Below are 23,071 nucleotides of genomic sequence, written 5' to 3'. Positions count from 1 at the left end.
TTTTGGTCAAAGGAGCGAATATTTATGGTTTCTTTCTAATTTAACACCATCCAAATAATGTAGACTTAGCTTTAATCTTGATAACTGTTTTTTTGTTTACTTATTTGTTTTTCAAGATGATCCACCTAAAGATTAAAACTTTAACAACAATCGTATCGAGTAGAGGCGATTTTTGGAAGATAACAAATCTCCTCCATTCAAATCTAATGTAAATATTGATACAAGATGCAGCAAGCCACCTCACCTTCAGTCCATTGTTATACACCACACTAAACTAGAGTGCATACATTTTAATGGAGTTAAACGCGTGTTGCCATATCGTAAAACTGATGAATTGAGGGAAACTAAAGGTCCGCACCTAACTTTAACTTGGAATACTTTTTCTTTTACTTTACTTTTCTTTTCTTTTACTTTTTTGGAGGGTGCATTTCAAAATGACAGAGTCGATTTCCAGCTTTCAGAGTGTTGAGTGAAAGTTCGAAAATTCAACTGCGGAGCGAATAATGGGCAAGGTAAAATGGGGGCCTTGAAAAAAAAGCGGAGTTTTATTTTCGTAGAATGGTTTATTTGTCAACGTGAATAATGTAGGAGACTGCGCCTGGTGGCCACGCGCTTTGCTCTTTTTTATTTTTAGCCGGGCCGCCGTTCCACCGAATTATGATTCCATATTTTCCGGTAAACAACGGAGGCATACGGAGCGAGAGCTTATTCCAGACATGTGGGCTAACTTCAGTTGCGGTCCGTGAGTCTCGTATTAGATACTCTTACCTTGAAAAAACTGATCGAGGGAGCGGAGAATTTGGAAAAACGAAAACGTGGGTACTTGGAAAGTATGTCATTAATGAATCATCAAATTTTAATGCCTAAAGAATTTGATTGTTGTAAAAAATTGTGAAAATATTTTTCTCAGTGGACAATGAACACGGAGAAAAAACTTCGTGCATGGGACCCGAAGTTGAGGTCATATGGATCTCTGAAATTTTCGGATCACGCATCCGAAAATTTGATGTCCAACTGCCGAGGGTCGGTTCAGACATCCAAATCACTTCGGTAAGTACCGGAGCACTCAGATGTGTGACCCGAACCCTTCGGTATGTGCCTGGGTGTTTCAGATGTCTGACCTGAGCTTCGACGGCTAGACCGCAAGTTTTCGGATGCGAGATCCGTAGGACCTCAACTTCGGGTCCCATGCACGAAGTTTTTTTCTCCGTGAAGCATCGTCTGATTTGGATCAAATTTAGCAAAAAGGAACCAGCGCGATTACAGCGTTTTCAAAATCGTGCAAATTTTTTCTTTTTTTCAAAAATACTCAATACATGAACAGTAAGTATTCAACTTTACACAATTATATTCCTTTAAAATTAGCATTTTTTGTGTGGGAAGCAAAAAATATTTGCTATTCTGAGAGATTTTTTTAGATATACTTATGAAGAAGAGACATTTTTACAACACTGTAATAGCGCTGATTCCATTTTGCTAAATAGGATTCATTTATGACTTCATTGTTTCAATGGGGCGAGCTGAGAATTATACGATGGATGTCATTTTTAAAAGAGAGTTGAAAGTTGCGAACTCTTACCTTGATTGAACCGATCCGGGGAGTGGAGAAGAAACGAAGTCGGAAAAGCAAACACGCGGGTACTTGGGAGGCATGTCATAAATGAATGATCAAAATTTGATAGGAAATTTGACTTTTGCAAATTATAGTAAAAATATTTTTCTCATTGGATACTGAAGCATAGTCTGTTCACCGAGAAAAAAGATTGGTAGAAGTTACCATTCCTTCACGCTGTATTTCACACAGCGTCAATCTAGAGTCGATTCTGCCAGAGGAATGGTTACCTGTACCAGTAAATAGTAACGTTTATCTTTCTTCCGGCAGAATTGACTCTGAATTGACGCTGTGTGAAATACATTGTGGAGGAATGGTAAATTCTACCAATATTTTTTCTAGGTGTTCTATGATTTCATTGTAAAATTTGGAAAGTTGAGAATTACGGTAGTCGTCATTTTTAAAAGTTTGAAGGTAGGAAATTTTACTTCCTTCTGCGTCAGTTCTACGCCTGTATTACCCCTATTATTTACATATAATTTTCTAGATAGGAAATAAAGCACTAATTTTTTCTCTTTTGAATTCTTCATGTTTTTTCTTATGATTTATGTGAAAGGTAACACAAAATGAACGCTCTGAATCCTGAAAAAGCAGTTGCTCTGTGATAAGAACGCGTCTTCCTGGCGATTTCACAGTAAAGAAAATAGCAAGATGTAAAATATGATCTTTACATAAAAAAGTGTCGTACAAAAACTTTCAGGTTTGAGGTTATGACTGACGGCTGACGATGGACCGCCGTAAAAATTTCAAGTCGAATGTTTTCCCTTGAAAATTGAAATGAGACACGAAATCTGCAAAATCACGAACCGAGATACTTGTGTTTTTAGTCTCATCATCGAGAAGAGAAGCTACTGACCCTTCGGCACCCTCCAAACTCATCGATCGACTACACTCAGTCTCGTGCACACATTAAAATAACTGAGGAAAAATGTTTGATCGCGGAAAAGTAAGAAAAAAGAACTCCTCATCATTAAAACTGAAAACAACTGCGATGCGTCCGTGTCAAAAATGATTCGTTAAATATTGGCACCGATTGCTGCTACTCCCGATTGGCTGATGATCCAGCGTTAGCGTTCTCAGAAGTCCTAACCAAATCTTGTAACAGGAATATGTAGAAAAACTTTCAAGGCTTTTTAAACTGGTGAGAACTCATAAAATTATAAAAAAATCCAGTTAAGTTTTGTCGGTTTTCACGGTGAAGACACTATGTGCTGAGTAACTTACGCTTAGCTGATTAACAAGGGGAGTCTACGAAGTGACATCCTGGGATTGGGTTCATTTTGCTTGTACATGAAGAAGAGACAAATCTAAGGTTGACGTATTTTTTTTTAGCCGCCACCTCCCAACCGTTCTCGAGATATCGATTTTTAAAGTTACGATTTTTGCACGTTTCCGCGCGGAGTTCCGGCGAGTCAACTGAGCGCCGGCAAGCTGCACGAAGCGCGTTTCTTATCAGCGCTGCAGACCGGCCGACGTTATCAACTATTCCGTGGCCGAGTGGTAGAGTGTTCGCCTACCGTTCCATCGATCGCGGGTTCGAGTCCCGCTTCGTACCATAGCTTTTGGGGTCCGCCGCAATGCATTTTTACAAGTTTCCTTTATTTTTATCACACACCAAGGGGTCCGCCCCCTGGCCGCTACGCGGCACAAACCCCGGGGCGAAAAGGCCCGCTTCGCGGCAAGCGAAATCATCGAAATCGACCGTTGCCGGTTGCAAATTCAGAGTAAGGAAAAAGTCATTAAGAATATTGTGTGGTGGGAAATTTTTATTTGAAACATCATTTTATCATTCAATTCAAATTATTTACCCAGTAACCGTCAACGGTTGATTTCGATGATTTCGCTTGCCGCGATGCGGGCCTTTTCGCCCCGAGGGTTGTGCCGCGTAGCGGCCAGGGGGCGGACCCCTTGGTGTGTGATAAAAATAAAGGAAACTTGTAAAAACGCATTGCGGCGGACCCCAAAAGCTACGACACGAAGCGGGACTCGAACCCGCGATCGATGGAACGGTAGGCGAATACTCTACCACTCGGCCACGGAATAGTTGATAACGTCGGCCGGTCTGCAGCGCTGATAAGAAACGCGCTTCGTGCAGCTTGCCGGCGCTCAGTTGACTCGCCGGAACTCCGCGCGGAAACGTGCAAAAATCGTAACTTTAAAAATCGATATCTCGAGAACGGTTGGGAGGTGGCGGCTAAAAAAAAATACGTCAACCTTAGATTTGTCTCTTCTTCATGTACAAGCAAAATGAACCCAATCCCAGGATGTCACTTCGTAGACTCCCCTTGTAAGACAAATCTTAACGGTAAAGGACGGTTTTTAAGTATCGAACTCGTTATGGTATACTGTAGATTTTGTATTTTATTCGCATTTAAAAAAAATCGGGTTTGATTCGAACGGATAAGTGTATCAAATTATGAATAATTATGTTTTAAGATCAAAATACGAATAGAAGACCAAACAACAACAGATAAAAATCCTTCACTTAGATAAGTCTTACTGAGCTGTGAAAATACACTTACCTATCCCATTGAGAAAAAAAGGAAAAAACCACATGAACTATCAAACAAAAATTTGGAAAAAGTTTAAAAAAAGCAAAAACATATTTCTTGAGGGTCTAATGTTTTAAAAGCTAGAATTTGACACCAAACGTTACGCCTACAGAGCATCACCCTCTTTCAAATAATCTTTTTCTTGGAAAGTTTACCATTTAGTACACGATTCATCGTTTGCTCTATCAGTATTTAGTCCCAAAATTTCATTTGCCCGTCGTACTTTTTTCATCAACGGCGCCTGGATACAAATGTTCGTGTTCATCGGATATGCGTTTTGTATACCTACAAAATTGCAGGCGCGTTGGCCTTTCTATCTCCATTTAGACACTGGTAAAGGTATATCATTTACGGGGAGACAATTTTACAATCTCAACCAAGAAAACAGATAAAACTATAGACTGGTTGCCACACAGAGGGTAACTTTTCCTGAAATATCCCTGTTTCCCAGGCTTAAAAAGCCCCTTATCGCTCAATAACTGCGCTGAAAGTTTGAAATATCTCAATTCTCTGAGAAGAGAAACGACCCCGGAAACTGTCCCACATTCCGGTGCTCTGGACGTCCGGCGAACCGCACACGAAAAGCCAGCCGGCCAGTAACCTGTGCCGGTAACAAAGCGTGTAAATGGCTCTAGATTCCGTCTTGAACCGCGCTCAAAAGTGTCCGGCTACACCTGTGTTAAATGCATGTATCTACATCGAGAATTTCACTGGATTTATGAGGTTCTTGCCGAAATAGTAGAATTGCAGCCGCATTCTTCCGTAATTATCATGTAAAACGGCGAGTCTGCCCCCACTTTACCCTCGGCCAATGCTTGGACTCACCAAAGTTGCCTAAGCGTGCACATAAATTGACTCGGTTCACGCTAGTGGCATTATAAATTCCTCGACACGAATAATTTAATGTGAATCGAAAAGAACTTCCGTTCAGTATTTCCCACGAAAAGATTCGATTGTTTAAAAAAGAGCTAAAGAACTGTACAATCGTTTTAAAAAGGGAATTCTTTTATGAAGCAATGAGACAATTATCTTTTATAATCCGTTCCTAAAGTATTATACCATGCAATTTCTTAATTGACAAACTACCCGGCGACATTGCTACTTCCGATACAATTTGCGATTTTTGAAATTTTACATCTCGCCTCCAACCGAATTTTTTTCAATTTATATTTGAGAATGCAAAAAACTCGATTTTATAAAAATGTTAGTCATGACCCTTTTCTTCAAATCTTCGGATATGGAGCTAATCGGCTTTAGAACAATAATTTGTGAATGGCGAGAAGAGTCTCTACGGTATTACTATAGCAGGGTGTCTACTAAAACAGGCTGGCCAAAAATCAGTACTTTTACAGTACTTTTTCGGTACATTCCCAAGAAATTCAGTACCTCCTCAACAAAAAATGCAGTACTTTTTGAATACCTTCAACTGACGAAATTCGAAAAATTTCAAAAATTTGAATTCCCCGCTCAAATTGCAACAAAAATGAAAAAAAGTCCGGACTCTCTTGAAAAATGTCTGCTTTTTTCCAGTGCTTCCGGACCTTCCTAGAAAAATCAGTACTGTTTCCGGACTTTCCGGAAATTCCGGACTTGTAGACACCCTGTATAGGATTTTGGATTTTGCGGCAAACTGGCAATCATACCGACGATGTTGCCAAATCGTCTGCCAAAATCACGTAGCTTGGTGAGATTTAAGCGGGGAACGGGTGTCTTCCGGGCACGATTTGGTGATGTTGATCGGCGTCGTTTACGTGCGAATTTAATGACGACTGTTGTCGAGCCAATTTCGCTGCGCTGCTCCATTACACGTGACGAAACACGGCTCGGCCGCTTGGTTCGTTGAGCTTGGCGCCCACCTACTTCATCCCGCAAATACTCTCTCCTCGCCGAAGAGCCTAACTTACATCCGTCTGCTTTGTTACACTGTATAAAGTGGAAGAGGATTAGTTGTTTGCTATTTTTTCCTCTAGAGCTCTGACTAAACTGAAAGAAGGATCAACAAGGACACGGAAAAAAATTAAATGTTGATTTAGCATTTATATTGTTAAGAAAATGTCCGACAAGTTCAAATCCTGATTTAACATTTAAAAAAATGCTAAATTAACTACGCCCACATTAAAATGAACGTACTCAAATGTCATGTTAGATTTTTTGTATTTTAAAATCAGCATTTGAACTTGTCGGACATTTTCTCGACGGACTTTTTTTGTTTTAACAATTTAAAAATTAAATCTGTATGTATGTATGTATGAGCCGCTTTTACGGCGCGCTAGGGCGCTCTGCGACGCCTATTCTCCACAGGAATCTGTCATGGTAGAGATCCTCCGGAAGCTGGCATCTCTCCATCTCTTCATGGATGCCCTCTACCCACCGTTTGGCTGGACGCCCTCTCCGTCGCCTACCTGGGGGAACCCACTCCAACACCTTCTTCGGCAACCTGGTATCAGCCATTCTCTGCACATGCCCATACCATACCAATTGCTTGGTCATGATATCGTGCACAATCGTCCCCTCAACGCCCATTATCTCTCGGACACGTTCATTCCTGATACGTTCTCTCCTCGAGATTCCAGCCGATCTTCGCCAGAAATCCATCTCGGTCGCCTTGAGCATTTCTTGGGTCCGCTTCTTCAACTGCCACACTTCACTGCCATAGGTGATAATAGGCTTGACAACCGAGTTATAAATCCTCTTCTTGTTGTCTTTAGAAATCCTTTGGTCCCAAAGGATCCCATTAAGCATGGCGATGGCTTTCCTTCCTAGAAGATTACGGCCCCGAATGGCCTGATCCAGCTTCCCATCCGAAGTCAGCTTCACCCCCAGGTACTTGTATTGTTCGCAACTTTCTATATGTTGACCATCCTCCAGGACTATGCTTTGCTGAGCACCTCCGACTGACATCTTTTTTGTCTTACGGACACTAACCTCGAGGCCCCATTTGCGGTACTCCTCCACCAACTTCCGGGTCATATACTCCGCGTCATCATGATCTTGACTTATGACTACCTGGTCGTCAGCAAAGCATAGCGTGAACAGTGTTTCTTGGTCATTTAGAGGGACGCCCATGCCGGCACACTTTCTTTTCCATTCCTTCAGAACGTGCTCTAGATATATCTTAAACAGCGTCGGTGACAGACAACATCCCTGCTTAAGCCCCTTGGTGACAAAAAAACCGTCTGAAAGCCTTCCTTGGCACTTAATTCTAGCAAAAGCCCCCCGATAAAACTGCTTGACTGCCCCAATAAGTCCCTTACTAAAACCAGTTTCTTCTAGGACTTCCCAAAGTTTCACAAGAGGAATACTATCATAAGCCTTTTCAATATCCAAAAACACTAAATGAAGCTCCTGGCCAACAATTCTCTTCTTTTCGGTTAACTGGGTAACACAGAACAGATGATCAGCGGTAGACCGACCAGCCCTAAAACCTGCTTGCTCCTCCGCCTCGAACGGGGTCCACTCTTCTTCGATCTTCGCTTTCAACACTTTTCCATAAATTTTACTTATCGTTCCTGTTACCGCTAACCCTCTGTAGTTCCCACAGTCATCCTTCCTTCCTTTTTTATGCGACGCTGTTATCCAGGCCTCTTTCCATTCTTTCGGGATGTCATCACCATCAATGCACTTCTGCAGCAAATCTCTGAGATGGTTAACCAACTTGCCAGTCCCACATTTAATTAACTCGGCTGGAATGTTTCCTGGCCCAGGAGCTCTTCCATTCATCAATTCCCTGATTGCTTTGACCACCTCCTCAACTCGAATTTCCATTGAGTGATCCTCGACTATATTTTCAGCATTCCCCGTTTGAAACTCTGGTCGTCCTTCCGTCAATAATTTACTAAAATGTTCGTCAAGCTGTGAGATTGTTATCGGAGATATAATGTCCCGTTTCATATCCCTTCTTAGGCCTTTGATCAGCTTCCAGCTCTCAGCACTCTTCCGTCCCCCAGGTATGTGTCAATCCTTGAGCAGTTGGTCTCCCAAGACTCGTTTTTCTTCCTGGTGATTAAAAGACGAACCCTCGCCTGGGCTTTCCTATACGCGTCGCGGGTGTCTGCAGTCCTAGAAGCCAGATAGTCATGGTACTTCCTACGCTTTTCTTCAATTACCTCCTCCACCTCTTTGTCCCACCAGTAGGGTTTCTGTACATCCTTGCTTTCATTACACATACCCAGGGCTTCCTTCGCAGCTGAATGTATACAACTTTTGATGAACTGGTACAACTCTTCTGCAGTATCGAAAGTTTCTACTCCCAGTTTCTCATCCAGCCGCTTCCTGTAGAGCGCCTTCACGCTTTCATGCTGTAAGCTATCGATGTTGTAGTGCACTTGTTCGATCTTCGTTCCTTGTGGCTGGCACTTCTGATGTTGCAAGGTATTCCTCAGCCCATACTTAACCGGAAATGCAATCTCCGCCTTGAGAAAATGGTGATCACTACCACAGGAGAACCCCCGGCAAACTCTTACTTGTTGAACCTTCATGGTACTCGTTTGCCTGGTGACCGCGTAGTCGATGATTGACTTCAGCCCCCGAGTTTGCTGAACCCATGTGTACTTATGGATATCTCGATGTTGGTAGAATCCGTTCAGTATTTTCAACTCGTTTTGTTCACACATATCAATGATGCGTGCACCGTTGTCATTCATCGCCTCTTCACCGAAAGGTCCAACAACTTTAGAACCATTCCTTCGTCCGGTTCTACCATTCAAATCTCCCATGATAATGACCTCCCTTGTCCTCCCAACCCTCAGAACCTCGTCGTTGAGTTGCTCAAAGAACTGATCCTTTAGATTGACGGGAGCATCATCATTCACACCATATACTCCTAACAGGGCCACCTTGTGACCATGCAGTGTAAGATGCATTCTGATGATCCGCTGGTCTACTGCTTCCCAAGTAGTTATAGACGGACGCAAACTTTTCCGGATAAGTATGGCGACTCCTTGCTGTGCGCGTTGATCTTTACTGACACCACTATAGAACAGATCATAACATCCTAAGTTTTCTGACCCTGTGCCTTTCTTTTTCGTTTCTGTTAACACGGCGACATCTACATTATACTTTTTTACCTCCGATACAACCTCTGTCAGTTTATTAGAAATGCCCTGTACATTCCATGTCCCAAAAACCATTGTCCTTTTCCGTAGTTTGTGTCGCAAAATCCGTTTTTTTCCATTATCACCGAGGCTATCTTTATTAGGCTTTTTAACATTAAGTTTTTTCCGGGTATCGGGGAGTTAGCCCGATGCCCCAACCCCCAACCTGGAGGACCAGGGTTTGATTTTGGAGTACCGTCTCCTAGACAGGCTGCTTTCACCACAGCTATGAGCCCTGTCTGCCCCTCTGATGAGTGGTTCATACGCCATGAAGCCGGTGACCATCTCCACCCCCCTTTGAGGCAGGGGCTACCAGCTGGGGTCCGCAGGCTTGCTAAACCTGTGACTGTACTGAGTACAGTCCCCCATACGGGCTAAAAATTAAATCTACATTTACTTTTTAGTGTGAAGATTCTGTAAAACTGTGTCCGTAATATTGGACTCCATGCTCCCCCATAGTATGCAGTAATATCTGGCAATTTGTATTTGGTCAAAAATTTAAAAGGTGCTCTAAGGGTACTCAGCAAGATTACGGTCGTGACTAAAACTTCAAGTTTGACCTCCAGTTGAAACTGTTTCACCACTGGGATCGGTTCATTTGCGATTGGTTACAAAATCAGACAGCAGGGCGTTGGAGAAAGGCGTCCCACGCTGAACTAAAATGAGCAACATCTTTTTGGGATGCTGACGCTGCTCAAAGCTGGATAAAAGAAAACTGTGCGCCTTCAAGTTTTTACTTATGCAACACGCACAGCCGATGACCACGAATAGTCGCATCCTAGCGCCGTTAACCAAAGAACAACGACGTGTATACTAAATGCACGACTGACAGATACAACGTTGACAGATCAAACGACGAGTCGTGTGAAATGGGAGCTTTCAAGATGTATCTACCGGCTCAGGGATTTCATAAAGAAAAAAGAAAAAAAAATTAAGAAGATTGATTTTTTCCCATTAATTTATTTTACTGAAAGAAAATCAGAGAAAGAACAAAGTGTGCGGGTGGATTCTTTCTCTGAATCCAGGACAGTAAACCAAGCTTTTAAAATTAAGAAAATAATAAGGATTTATCCGACAACTTTAGGCTTTTTCGTCAAAAATAAACGAAGCTCATGTTTTCATTAAATTTAAAATTCTGACACGTAAATATTGTTTTCAAGAGAATAGAAAAAAAATGCTTCAACAAAGAGATTGCTTGTATTTAAAAAAACTCGGATCCATCCTAATCACACCTTAAAACCTTAAGTGTCAATCCAAAGTTAGAAACATGTTGGGGGGGGGGGGGAGGGATGCTTCTCGGTCCCTCTACTCGTATATAAAAAAATCCGATAAAACGAGAGAAGTAGGTAAAGCCAATCGTGCATAATAAGTGCATTCACAAGGATACGATCAGAGGAGAGCGTTTAAAACCTTAAATAATGCGTATCTTGATACCCAAACTCATCAAACATGGAAACACTTTTAGTCTTCACTTTATGAATCTCATTCCTCTGAATAAAGAACTATTACAGCTCCGTAAAGAGCATTGTGACTGTAACAAAAAAGGATGTTAACCCTGAATGCAAACGAGGCGTAAAGCTGCACATCACGTTAAACGCAACGACCTTCACGGAGCGAGCGGCTGAAAAAGCGATTTTATCAGCTGGCTCGAGACGCGAGGAAGGTCCCAGAAAACAATGGCAGCGCATCCCAGTGTGCCATTTGCATTCCGGGGATGCTGAAACGCAGCTCGCGCTCGCACCGGGGCGTCCCGAACAATGTAAGGCTTGTAAATTTGTCAGCGCTAAGTCCTCCCCCCACCCCCGGGCCGGGGGTCGGCGAAAACCGCTGTTACGCTAATTTCCCAACACCATGACACCCGGCGACGTGTCTGCTGCTTTCTCACCGCGCGCGGCGATAAAGTTTTCAAGAGCAGACCCGAAGCCCAAGCCGCCGGGATAAACAAATAAACAGGCCGATCGGAGCCCCGGTCGTTTCGCCGAGATGTAAATTGCGAACCGCAGGTACTGCGTTGCTCGTCTTCGATTCGTTCGCTGAGGTTTTGCGTAAGGTGTGAGGGGGAATTCGGGGTTTTTTGGAGAGGTTTGGCAGCGCGGTGCGGGCGTTTCCGATCATAAAGAGCGCGGATTATTACGCCAACGCTGAGTGTGCCGGGTGGTTTTCGTAGGTCAGTTGAGCGGTGGTTCGTCTGGTTTCGCGGATTTTCGGCGGTTGGATAAGTTTTTTGCGGCGCGGGAAACAATAAAATTGGTCTTCATTTTCTATGTAACTCTAGAGAATTATCTCTAGCACAAAATTGCTCTGAAATGACGGTAATTGGCGAGGTCTACAGGGACGGATCCAGACACTATGAACTGGGGGGAGGGGCGAAGGAGGAGGGGGGTAGAGGAGCTTCTCCCGAAACTTTTTAAAACTTTAAAGCATCTAATAGTTTAATTACATTTCGTTATGCATTCGGAAACCCGCGGATTTCACTGAGAAGTAAACCTAAGAAAGAGAACATGCCGTAGTATCACTTCTAGGTTAAGCTCGAAGCTGACCTTAGCGATAAAGCTATGCAGATACCAGGGCCAGATTAAGGGGGTGGCCATATGGGCCGCGGCCCATGGCGGCAAGAGGGGGCGGCAAATTTTGCAATTTTTTTAAATGTAGGTAATAAAAAAATCGGATTCAGAAAAAAAAAATTATCAATGAGAAAAAGAGACAAAATTTCTTTTTCCTGAGAGTATAGAAATTTCTAATTGTGTCGTTTTTTGGTAATACAAGAGCCAGCATCTTTAATTAGTCGAGTTAAGAGAGGAACTAAACATGCAATTTGGCCTGGAGCTCAGCGCAGAGAGGAACTAAACATGCAATTTGGCCTGGAGCTCAGCGCAGAGAGGAACTAAACATGCAATATGGCCTGGAGCTCAGCGCAGAGAGGAATGATGACGAGGACTTGAGATGAAAAGGACAAGCCCTCCTCGGCACGGCGGTCGACATGTAACACATATTAGCGCCTACAAGACTGCATAAATACTTCACCCATTGCGTCAAACACAGTGCGGTCAGAAGCGGTTGGCGTGAAAGCGTGAAACACATAGCGCCTACAAGGCTGCAGGAATACTTCACGCATTGCGCCGAACACAGTGCGATCAGCCTGGCGCGCAGCGGTGGAAGTTAAAATAATTAAACCACATCTATGTTTGTTCTATCATAATTTTTTGGTTCATTTCTTATAAATGGAGAATCTTGTCCACACAGAGATATGTTTACGGAACTTAATTTTCTCGCAAAGTTCCATAAAATTTTGCTCGTTGTGTTGACAGGAGTTTTGCAAAAAATTTATCCAACACGAAGTAGGTAAACGCGTCTTATGCACTCCTCCCCCTCCGGTACGTTCACTCGATGGTTTTTATTGATGTTTCATAACGAATGAGAAGAGGGCGGCAAAATACAGGCAGCCCACGGGCGGCAGGTAGGTAAATCCGGCCCTGGCAGATACCTTTTTAGCACAAGAAGAGGCAATTTTTAAGGTATAGAATGAACATTTCCTATAATGCTGTAATATTAAAACCAGCTTTGAACTCAATCAGAAACTTTTACCAAATGCTAGTCTCATTAAGAGCCTACATTTGAGACTTAAACTGAAGAAACTCTCAAACCTCAGCTCTTCTTGGAGAACTTTTTTAATTTGTGCGAGAAAGCTTGATGAGCTGCGTCCATAATATTTTTACGATTTTTTCTGATTTATGTGATTAGGAAAAAATAACATTTTAGAGCAATATTTTCCATTTAATCACGTGTGCGTATCTCAATAGATTGGACAGTTTGGACTTACTTTTCCAAAAAATGGTCAATTCAGAGACTAAAAATATCCCGGTGCTCACCTCACCCAAGTTTCCTCAGAAAAGTAAAGATGCTATAAAATTTCAGACGTTCTCTAAGTCGTCCATTGGTTAAAACATTTGTCGTGACATTTTGATTGGCACAATCAGAAGTGCTGAATCTTGCCTGGTCAATTTAGGTTAGGAATACGACAAAACAAAAAATGCTATTTAGAAAAAGTAATAATAATAATAATCAGCCTTTATTAAAAAATTATTAAATAATAATTGGCTACATTCAAATTCCTGATGGCTATAATCCCGTGGTGGAAGGACCACCGTCTGGGTGATTTAGAAAAAGTATCTACTTAGCAGTGAGCAAGTTAGAATTAAACAAGTGGGGTTTCCAGGAGGCCGAATCGAACCAAACGTAACAGAATACCTACAAAAACAGGCAAAGTCTGGACTTTGCCGGATGGAGGTCAGCCAAAACAAACACAAGGTCAACGGAACAACGCTGCATCCGAATCTCTCCTTCCGAAGTTCATCGCGGCCGGGGGAAAAATTCCGTCCCCCCAGAAATAGGACGCCATTAAACTTAATAGATGGAGATAATACCGCCGAAAAAACTGTGCTACAGTTAAAATTAGACGCTAATTGAACGCACCGGCATCGTGATTGAAGTTCGGAGCCATGGGGTTCTGCCTCTTTTTCGCGCGGTTGCCTGTCTTCGATACGGAAGCATTTTCCCCATTTTCTTCAAGAATAAAAACACTTAACGCGCCTGAAATTACCACTTTTGCCCAATGCTAATTTTTTTCGTGTTGAGAAATTTCGTAAGAAATAAATACTGAATTACTATTGGGGTTCAAATCCATACTTTTTTACGTTTTCTGAACTTTTGAGTTAGTGTTTCCAAAGGACAGTCAAGTATTTACCGATTATAGCCGGAATTACACGCTGAATTTGGCAGCGGAATATGGAAGTCAACAGTCATCGCTCAACGGCAAAATTTTGCAAATTCGAGTTATTTTCATCTTGATTCGTATCACATCTATTCGAATAGTTCAGACGAATCCGACATTATCCAACGGTCGCTGAGAATCGTTGCTGAATTCTGCGCGACACACGCAAAATTCAGGCATCGGGCCGATGACTTCCACATTCAACCCCCACATCCAGCATGTCATTTTGGATTCAATCGCTTATTTTGAAAAGAGCCCAACTCCACGAATTAAGAAAAAGAAATACAGGAAAAAAACTGGATTTAGACAGAAGTAAATGAGAAATGACTTTAGTGCATGCTATTCAGTTCCCGGAGAGAGCTCCGCAGGAGCAGAAATAATCTTTAATTGCTCTTATAATGCTCATAGCGGATTCAAGGTCCCACATAGTCACCTACTTTCTTAGTCATAGTTACAACATTACCTTCGTGAAGACAATCATTTTGGCCCTAGGAACGAAGCAGCCATCGATACCGAGATCAAAACAATTCCTACCGCAAAAGTACCTACCTAATATCGTGAACGTACTTACGCACGTAGTACTATCGTACTTACAGCTACAAAAATTGTGGTATCTGGAATCTACCATAATCATTGTAAGAGCAATGAGTCTACTACCGCGCGTGTTCAAAATTATGAAAGTTTTCTGTCCTTTCATGGTGTAACAAGAGACTCTGAATGCTCATTCATTTCTGAGGAAAACTCGACCGAGCTTTCGATGAGATTAGTGGAATCCAATAATCAAAACAGCGGAGACCTTCCCAAAGGCTAGACTTCTCAGATAGACAACTGGTAAGTCTGAGATTTTTTACCCTAATCTGACAGTCCCGCCTTTCGTCACGACAGCAACAAACATGCTAATTGCCCATAATTTTGCCAGTAACGAAGCCAATGGACCAGTGCCTCACAAAGTCTAGATAATTAAAATAACGATGATTTTTGCTTGAAGATATAAGAGAAATATAGCATAGGTTGCGGTTGTGACAAAGCAAAGTATCTCTGTTAATGTCCGTGGGTCAGTGGCGTGGCGTGCTTTGCGATATATCGATTGTTATGTCATTTAAACCTATGGAAAAGGATCGATAGACAGGGTGTCCGCAGCGAACACCTTAATAATCGATTCTTTACGTTAGGTTTAAATGGCAAAACAATCGATACATCGCAATCCAAGCCACGCCTCTGCCGTGGGTGGATGAAGTGTTCCTATGCGCGCTGTCATTTCCTACATGTGACTACGTTGTAATGTCAAGAGGTTTGGAATGCATTAATTTCTTTTCCTAATCGTAAATATGATCAAACCATTGACGCAATGAGCATATGAACTAATTACGCTAACGATAATGTTGTTCTTAACGGAAGATTAGAGAGAAATAAAGCCAAATGGTGTCATTATTAACAAGACCCCCCTTTGCCAGCGGCAGAGGTTGGCATTAATTACATTAATTATGCTTACGACCCTGAAACAGTGTTGATTATCTTTTTCAGTTGGACGGTATGAAAACTTAAAATACACGGTAACACCTTCGGTTTCACCATAAATACTTTAAAAAATGTTAGAACAAATTCCCAAGTTCTGAGTGCGATACATTCATTTTTGGTCTTTTGAGATTATTTGCAAAGCCGGAAGATTTTTTGCATAAAATAAACCAATTTTCCGGAATTTTGTAGAAGTTGAAAAAATTTAGTTCATGCTTGTCTCGAATTTCTACTTGGGAAAAAAGACAATCGCCGGTTTAAAGATTCAATTAATATAATCGTGCGCAGCTAATTTTTTTATTTTGAGCGTATTGTAATTATGAAAGGGTAAAGAAGCATATTCTGAAGCATTAAGACTACTTTTTACACTGTTACGGAAAAGTATGCAAAACTGTAAGTTTTAAAGTCAAGTAACACAATCGCACAATGGAAAAAAAAAACTGCCGGATCATCAACGTGGATAAACCCACATTTAATTTATTTTTATGCGTGACCAACTCGCATGTGTTTGTTATTCCATATTGACAAAGCCATAGTTTATTATTTTAAAGAACCTCATAATTATCTGCTTTGATTTTCATTTTGACCCCACGAATCAATCAAGTGATCTCACTCCTGGTATGTCTTGTTTTCCGTCTTACGTCATTTTCTATTTTGAAACAGTGACGGCATGAATGAGCCGTTGATAGCGTGTACATGAGGTTTTGTCCACCTGACCCAGTTTGACCGTGCGATTTCAATTCAAATGACAATTACTCAAAATTGGCCCACAATCAAAAACAGCAGAATGGACTGCATTATGCATACATAGCAAGTAAAATAACAAAGCACAATTGTGTGATGGTGTCGTGGTGATGATGAACTATGTGGAATTCAAAGCACGAATGGACAGAATGCAAAGCACGAATGGACCATAACGAGATTATCAGAACCAAATCTGAAACTATGATTCACACGTAAAGAGGGTGAAAGTGAACTCACCAAAACATAGTTGGCAACGATTTAGATTTTAGTGTGTTTTTGCAACGGTATTTTCTCTTAATGGAGGGGAAAAATTATGTTAAATACTGGGTTTATTTCCTCTGAAGTAATTTTGATAAAAAATACATTCATAACAAATTTTTAAGCAGTATAGCATATTCAAAACTTTGAAAAGACGCTCATGTCCGGTAAACTGAACGAACGAAATTACAGGTAAAAATATATGGTCATTGAACATTTGAAGAGTAAAGTCCCATATCGTTTCCGGTGACGGAATTCTAAATGTTTAAATACACATTTCACTCAGAAGTCAGACTTGAGGTCACTTGTTGGATTATAACTTTTTCAGTGATACTCGTATAAAATGATTTTATTTTCCATTTTCAGTATCATTATTCAATTTTTTCTGAAAATTATTTTCTCATAAATTTATTTTTTCATATGTTCAGACAAGAAAATATTTTGTATACGAACGTCGCGTCGTTTTGCTACAAAGAGGGACTTTTTAACTCCAATTCTAGGAACGCCGTATCTGCCATGGAGTCACCATGCAGATGGGTGGTTTTGTGAATGCGTTCCTACACTTTGGTTCCTTTCCGCCAGGCGCTATTTATTTACAAACCGTGATTCCTGGAATGCCCCTTGGTTTTACAACGTTCAGGTCGAGTTCCGCAATGAGTAAACAACTCTCTCAGCTTATATTGAAAACGGCATTTCTACATGGGATTTCCATGTGCAAATAGGTGTTTTAAGAATGTGTTCGTGAACATGGTCCCTTCTTGATGAACTTAGTCCACTCGACAAAAATTGAAGAGAGAAAAATGTCACTTTCTGCCCTCATCTTTGTCTAATTTTAGCGTTTGCATTAGGCGCCGCTGGGGCACGAGACTCTAACACTCTCGTTTTCGCAAATTTCATAAACTTGAGGATAATTTTTTGCGCGCACGTCCCACGTCGGCCGTTGACAGCTAACCTCAACGATCAGAGTTCGAGCACTGCCGCCAAATATACACGAAAGGAGATTTTAAAATAAATTTCGACATTTCCCCCCAAAAAGGGCAAGCACACAATGATGGGGAAAAGGTAATTTTTGTATGTATATCCTCATTTTTATTCTTAGTTTCAGTAATATTTCCTTGCCTTCAGTCAACGGATTCATTGTTGATACGTACATAATCCGTTTTCAATCGATCAAGTTAGTTTTAGAATATGTGATGTTGAAAGGTCTGAAGCGGAGATGTGAACCGGTATTGTTCAAGCTGCATCAAATTGGAAATATTCAGATTGTGGAGGAACGGACTATGATTGGATTACATTTTGCAATAAGGACCCACTATCTCTGGATCTCCTATAAAAGCACATATCTGCATAGGGAAACCAATGGCATGTATTTTGTTTCTAAAATGGGCCAGAAATAGTGGTTTCTTATTGCGAAAATCCAATGTCACAATAGAAATTGAAAAAGAAGAAGAAAAAAACATACATATGGTCACGCAGCTTCATGTTCGGTATTGTGGTCATTGCCAATTAATGAGTTAGCGTAAACATAAGGAAGGTCAGAATTGAAATGAGGTTTCAATATAAGCAGCTCTGTTTTAATAGATGCGCCTCTATCGACGAGAGGAGGCCAAGATCACGGAGCTTTCAGCCCAAGAGAAGACTCGATATGTGTTTGATGTTGTTTTAGCCGGTATTGCAAATTTTATGAAATTATTTACTTTATCTGGCATCAGACTTTTGTTTCAGAGAACCATCATCCTTTAAATTTTACTGGAATATATGTATGATTAGAAGATGATTGAGATCGAAGATTGAGGAAGTTAGAGGAAGGAGATAGGTATATGATTACCGAGAATTTCTTTCATCAAACATTACCTAATTGGACCGAGTTCATAAGAAAGGAACCAACCCACGTTGTCGAAAAAATTGAGTTAAAAATGTTTTTGAGCCTCAAAAGTCGTATCAATTCCCCTGCAAAAAACTCGAAGTAGAGAAAAAAAGTCAGCCTGTGTTAAGAGGGGCGAAAGTTCATTTTTTTTACATTGAGCCTTTTGGAGAGATTAAACTTTAAATCTCTTCATCTCAGTTTCAACTTTATGTTGGTTGGTTCCTTTCTGTTAAACTCGGTCCAAGTGTGTATTGTTTAAAAAATTATATAATTAGAACCTAAGCGGCAACGTTTTTGTTTGAGACACCCCCCCTTCCTATCAACACTCAATGGTACGCTCCATGGAGGAAGATATAACCGTGTCCTCCAACAAATACTGATTCAAGTCTGGCGAGAAAAAATTGATGAAATATTGACGGTAAGATTTTTGGACAGCCTAAAACGGCCAATCGGTTTGTCGAAATTGTTCATGTAGAGAGCATAAGCGCAGACAAGCTTTGAGATTTCGAAATTTTGATTTCACGGCGCGAAAATTTGAATTTTGGTCTCTTGTGTGGTTTAGCGAATCCGTCTGGTCCACGTTTGGCCGGGTGCCTGTTCCGAGTCTGACTCTGTTATTAGCTCTATGTGGGTCGTAAATCTGAATGACCTTTTCTTCACTATACACCTTTTCCGTGCCGCGTTGCCTCTTCGTATTTTTTCGCCGCAGTGTTGCCGCATTTTCGAGGAGAGCTTCATACGGTTGCCCCACAATGCTCTCAAAAGGCAGGTGCCGATCTACGACACAATTTTGCATTTGCAGAAAAGAAGAAAAGAAAAATTGAAGTCAATTTAAAAGTCACTGAAATAACACTTCCGTAGGCTTTAGCGGACCCCATACAGGTTCCAGGGGACAGGGGCCTCCCCCCCCCCCCCCAAAAAAAAAGATGGGTGTCCTCTCCCAGAAAGTTTGTGACCTTATGTGCCTGTTCAATATTAGGAGACCTTTGCCAAGGATAAATGGGCCATTGCACCTCAATGTTTCTTCTTTTTTTAGCTACACAATACGAATACAATTTCAATCGAAATGTTGTGTTTTTGAATAATTTTTAATTTTAATAATTACTATTAATTGATCGGCTAGTTTTAAAAACTGTTCAATACAGGTAAGAAACATTGTTCAAGAAATGTAACAACCGAATTGAGGCGATAATTTTTCGGCGGATGAAAAAAACTTTTGAGACATGCTCGTGTGTAACAAATTTGGGCCCACAAACTACGCTTATACATTAAATTTCATTCAAAAAAGGAATTTTCATGTTAGTTCTTAAAACGTAGCTGCATGTTTTTCTATCAAAGCAATGACGCAGTTTTTACTGAAATAAATCAGGATTATCTCTTAAAGATCCACGTTTGCTAAACAAGGAAGAATAATAACTTGTGGAAGTCAGGTTTCGAGATATGACAAGTCCGGTCTCGTGTACTTTCACTTGTCGGGGGCTACACCTCCAAAATTTGCTGCATGTTCAACAGACCATTAATGTCTTTACGAGCGCACTTAAATTCATTCACGACAGCCGTAAACCAAGCAAAACATTTCGGGACTCGCCTCTTAGCATCGCATTTATTAGTTTTAAATGAAGCAACCTTAAATCTTTTCCATCGCATGGCGATATGGGTGTACATTTCGGCGGCTAGAGTTAAGAATTTCACACTCTAAATCACGGAAGTAAATATGAACATCACGAGTTTGCTAAATTTACCCAAAGATAATTTCAAAATAGAACCAATTATTTTCCTGAGCAAATGTCACGGTCACGCTACCAATTAGCAGGTAGGCATTTTTGTACGAGTGGTGAGATTTTAGGTTCAGGTTAGCTATAGGTTATACAGTTCGTTACGACATTTTAGTTATGTTTAGGTATTTCTATCAGCAAAAATTTGGCACCTTCGTGGTGTTTGTATAACGTTTTTTTCCTAGCAAGATAGAATTTCTTGACCAAACAGCTTGTCTGGTATGGTCATGTCAATAGAATGACGGACGAAAGGCTGCCAAAGAAGTTGCTTGATTGGGTTCCTCCTGGTAGGAGACGAAGGGGATGCCCAATGAAAGGGTGGCGACAGGGGGTTTTAGAAGAAATGAGGGCTTGCCAACTCCCTGAAGGGCTTTGGGAGGATAGGGGACTTTGACGGCTAGGGGTCGCAGAGCGCCAAAGAGTGCTATAAAAGCGACTTTATACATACATATACATGTTTAAGAAAATTCCGTTCGTTATTTGATCTGAATTTTTCGAAGGTTAAAGTAAAACTATTCATTATTTTCTTGAAAAATAAATATTTTCTGAGAGGAAATTTGGGAACATTTGAATGTTCATACGGCGTTTTTCCTTAGCACGGCAGGATATTTTTCCCGACTTGGTAAAAGGGATTTTTCCCTGGGATAAATCTCGTGGAACGGTTCGTTTAGACAAGTCCTACGAATGAATGAACCGGTTCAAGAGTTTAAATAGAAAAGTTTGATGGAACTCACCTTGCATTTACGGCCGGGGGTACTGGAGACGCGGATCGAGATCGGCCTTTGAGACTGGGTCGTCGGTCGGGCGGCCGAACGGAGAGTTTATGTTTGGCCGCTGAGCTGTCCAGAAAAGCTGCTCCCGTCAACTCGGTTCCCGGAGTCAGCTCTACCTCCGTTTCCAATCGTGGCCGCCTGTAATTCAAACATACCAAATTACATACTATGTTGATATCGAGAGGAGCAGTTTATGCAAGGGTGAAGTACACTGCTGTCGTGATACGGAGAAGAGCAGTAGGTGCAGTCTGGGATGAACCTCTAGACACATCGACATTTCCCGCCCGAAGGAACGTAACTGCATTCAAAGGTTGCAAAACAGACTTAAAAAGTTCAGCTTTTTGCAGGAACTTACCCGCGTGATTTTTGGCCAAAGTTTTTCTGATAAGAGAAATCAGTGTGATTTTCAGTCAGAAATTCCCGAGATTATTATCCTGGTAAAATGGCAATTTTCGTGAGGAACAGAGGAAATATGACAAGTTGAAATGAAGTTCCGTTTTTTCATGAGAGAAGCGACGACATAAGATCATGTGCTGACCGTGGCAACAATGCTCCCCTGGAGCCACGTGAAATATGGTCTCAAATTCGATCCTCGGCTCCATTTTCCAAAAATAATCGAGCAAATCCAGGTACTGGCCGTAATCCGATCGATGCACCGAGGCGCTCGCTGCGGAATCACGCCAATTAATGACCGACCGAGTTGCCAAATTGAGCTGCAAAATCACTTTTTTACCGACAAATTTTGCTCTATGGGAGAATGAAAATTCCAAAACTTCCAATGTTATAAAATGATTCGAAAAATAAGGGTAAAGAATGTCTTGTTCACTGACATTCGGATTACTTTAAGCAGAGAGGAACCAAGATAATCACTAACAGAGTTTCAAAGTTTCAAAATTGAAAGACAGAACCACCTATGTGTTCTGCACTAAGGGAAAAAGCCGTATGAACATCCAGCTGTCACCGAATTTCTCTTCATAAAACACACATTTCCCGGAAAATTCGTCAATTTTCATTTTCTCTCATGTTTTCAGAGGATGCGATTCGTGATTTAATCCAAGTTATCTGAAATTTTAAGGACAAATCTGGGTGACTGTGCTAAGAAATGCGAATTCCATCGGGAAAAATTTGGCAGGAATTCAATGTGTTAGTGCATTTTGCTGCAATTGTTCTGGCGGATGGCTTTGAGAAAACGATAACTTATAATCACAGATTTTTGCTATAGTGGGTGTCGCCACGATTAGTCGTACATTGCACTGTGACTAAAATTTTGGCTCCTTTTTGCCTAAAGGAGCCCAGGCTGGACTAAAATCGGCATGATTTTTTGAGGACAGGTACGTGAAGCCAGAGCATTTAATATTCGAAATTGAGGGTTCTAAGGGCTCATCTTTGCTTTTCAGTGATCGGAGTTATACACCGAAAAAAGGTGAAGTTGATTTAACATTCTGGATGTAAAAAAAGTACGAGAACTTATAAACTGTTGAATTACCCGCCACGGCAGTTAGTTTTACATCTCGGTATTGCTAAAGTAACTGCTGGAGCGGGTAAATCAGCATTTCTGAAGTTCTCGCACACTTTTTTCACAACCAGAATGTTAAATCAACAGTCAAATCTTCAGTTTTTTTTTCGCTGTGGTATCTGATCCTGAAACACGGATGGTATAATGAAATTTGTTATTACGGCTCTTAGACGGACCGTTTTCCTAATCTGAAAAAAGACTATTTGCGGAGATTTGGCAAACTTCAAGATCTGTCCGGGAGTTTTGAGAGGCGCGACATGATGACGTCACGGAACGGCGCGATGGCTCCTAACTGGAGCGCATCTTAGTCTAGGAAGATGTACTAGGAAGATATACTCGTTGCCAGTTGTTAGAGAAAATCTATCTCTTTCTCGTTAATTATGCATACGCAGGGGCCGCAGTGTGCGACGCTCTTAATGTATTCCAGAAATTGGTCCTAAAGTTGAATTTGAAATCACGCGTAGCCCCTACGAAAGAAATCACGAAGTTTAGTTGGGTATGGAAAATTTCAAAAGGCTTGAAATTGGTCATACTGTAAACCCAAAAAATGAAAAAGGTCCTAAAAATTAATTTTCTTCTGGATTAAAAACCAGGA

At 41.2% G+C, this 23,071-nt stretch overlaps 1 protein-coding gene across 6 annotated transcripts in view; it reads right to left on the bottom strand.

The window, feature by feature from the left end:
- Obsc (Obscurin) overlaps window positions 1-23,071 on the bottom strand; it is a 252,766-nt gene that overhangs the window by 147,757 nt on the left and 81,938 nt on the right. For all 6 annotated transcript variants that reach the window (XM_019050687.2, XM_072301410.1, XM_072301413.1 and 3 more), the window contains one exon: window positions 20,922-21,098. In XM_019050687.2, coding sequence (XP_018906232.2) covers window positions 20,922-21,098 — 177 coding nt within the window. The remainder of the gene's footprint in view (window positions 1-20,921; window positions 21,099-23,071) is intronic.

The sequence above is a fragment of the Bemisia tabaci genome, chromosome 6 (assembly GCF_918797505.1).
Source record: "Bemisia tabaci chromosome 6, PGI_BMITA_v3".
Lineage (NCBI taxonomy): Eukaryota > Metazoa > Arthropoda > Insecta > Hemiptera > Aleyrodidae > Bemisia > Bemisia tabaci.
This window is presented reverse-complemented; position numbering and strand designations above follow the sequence as displayed.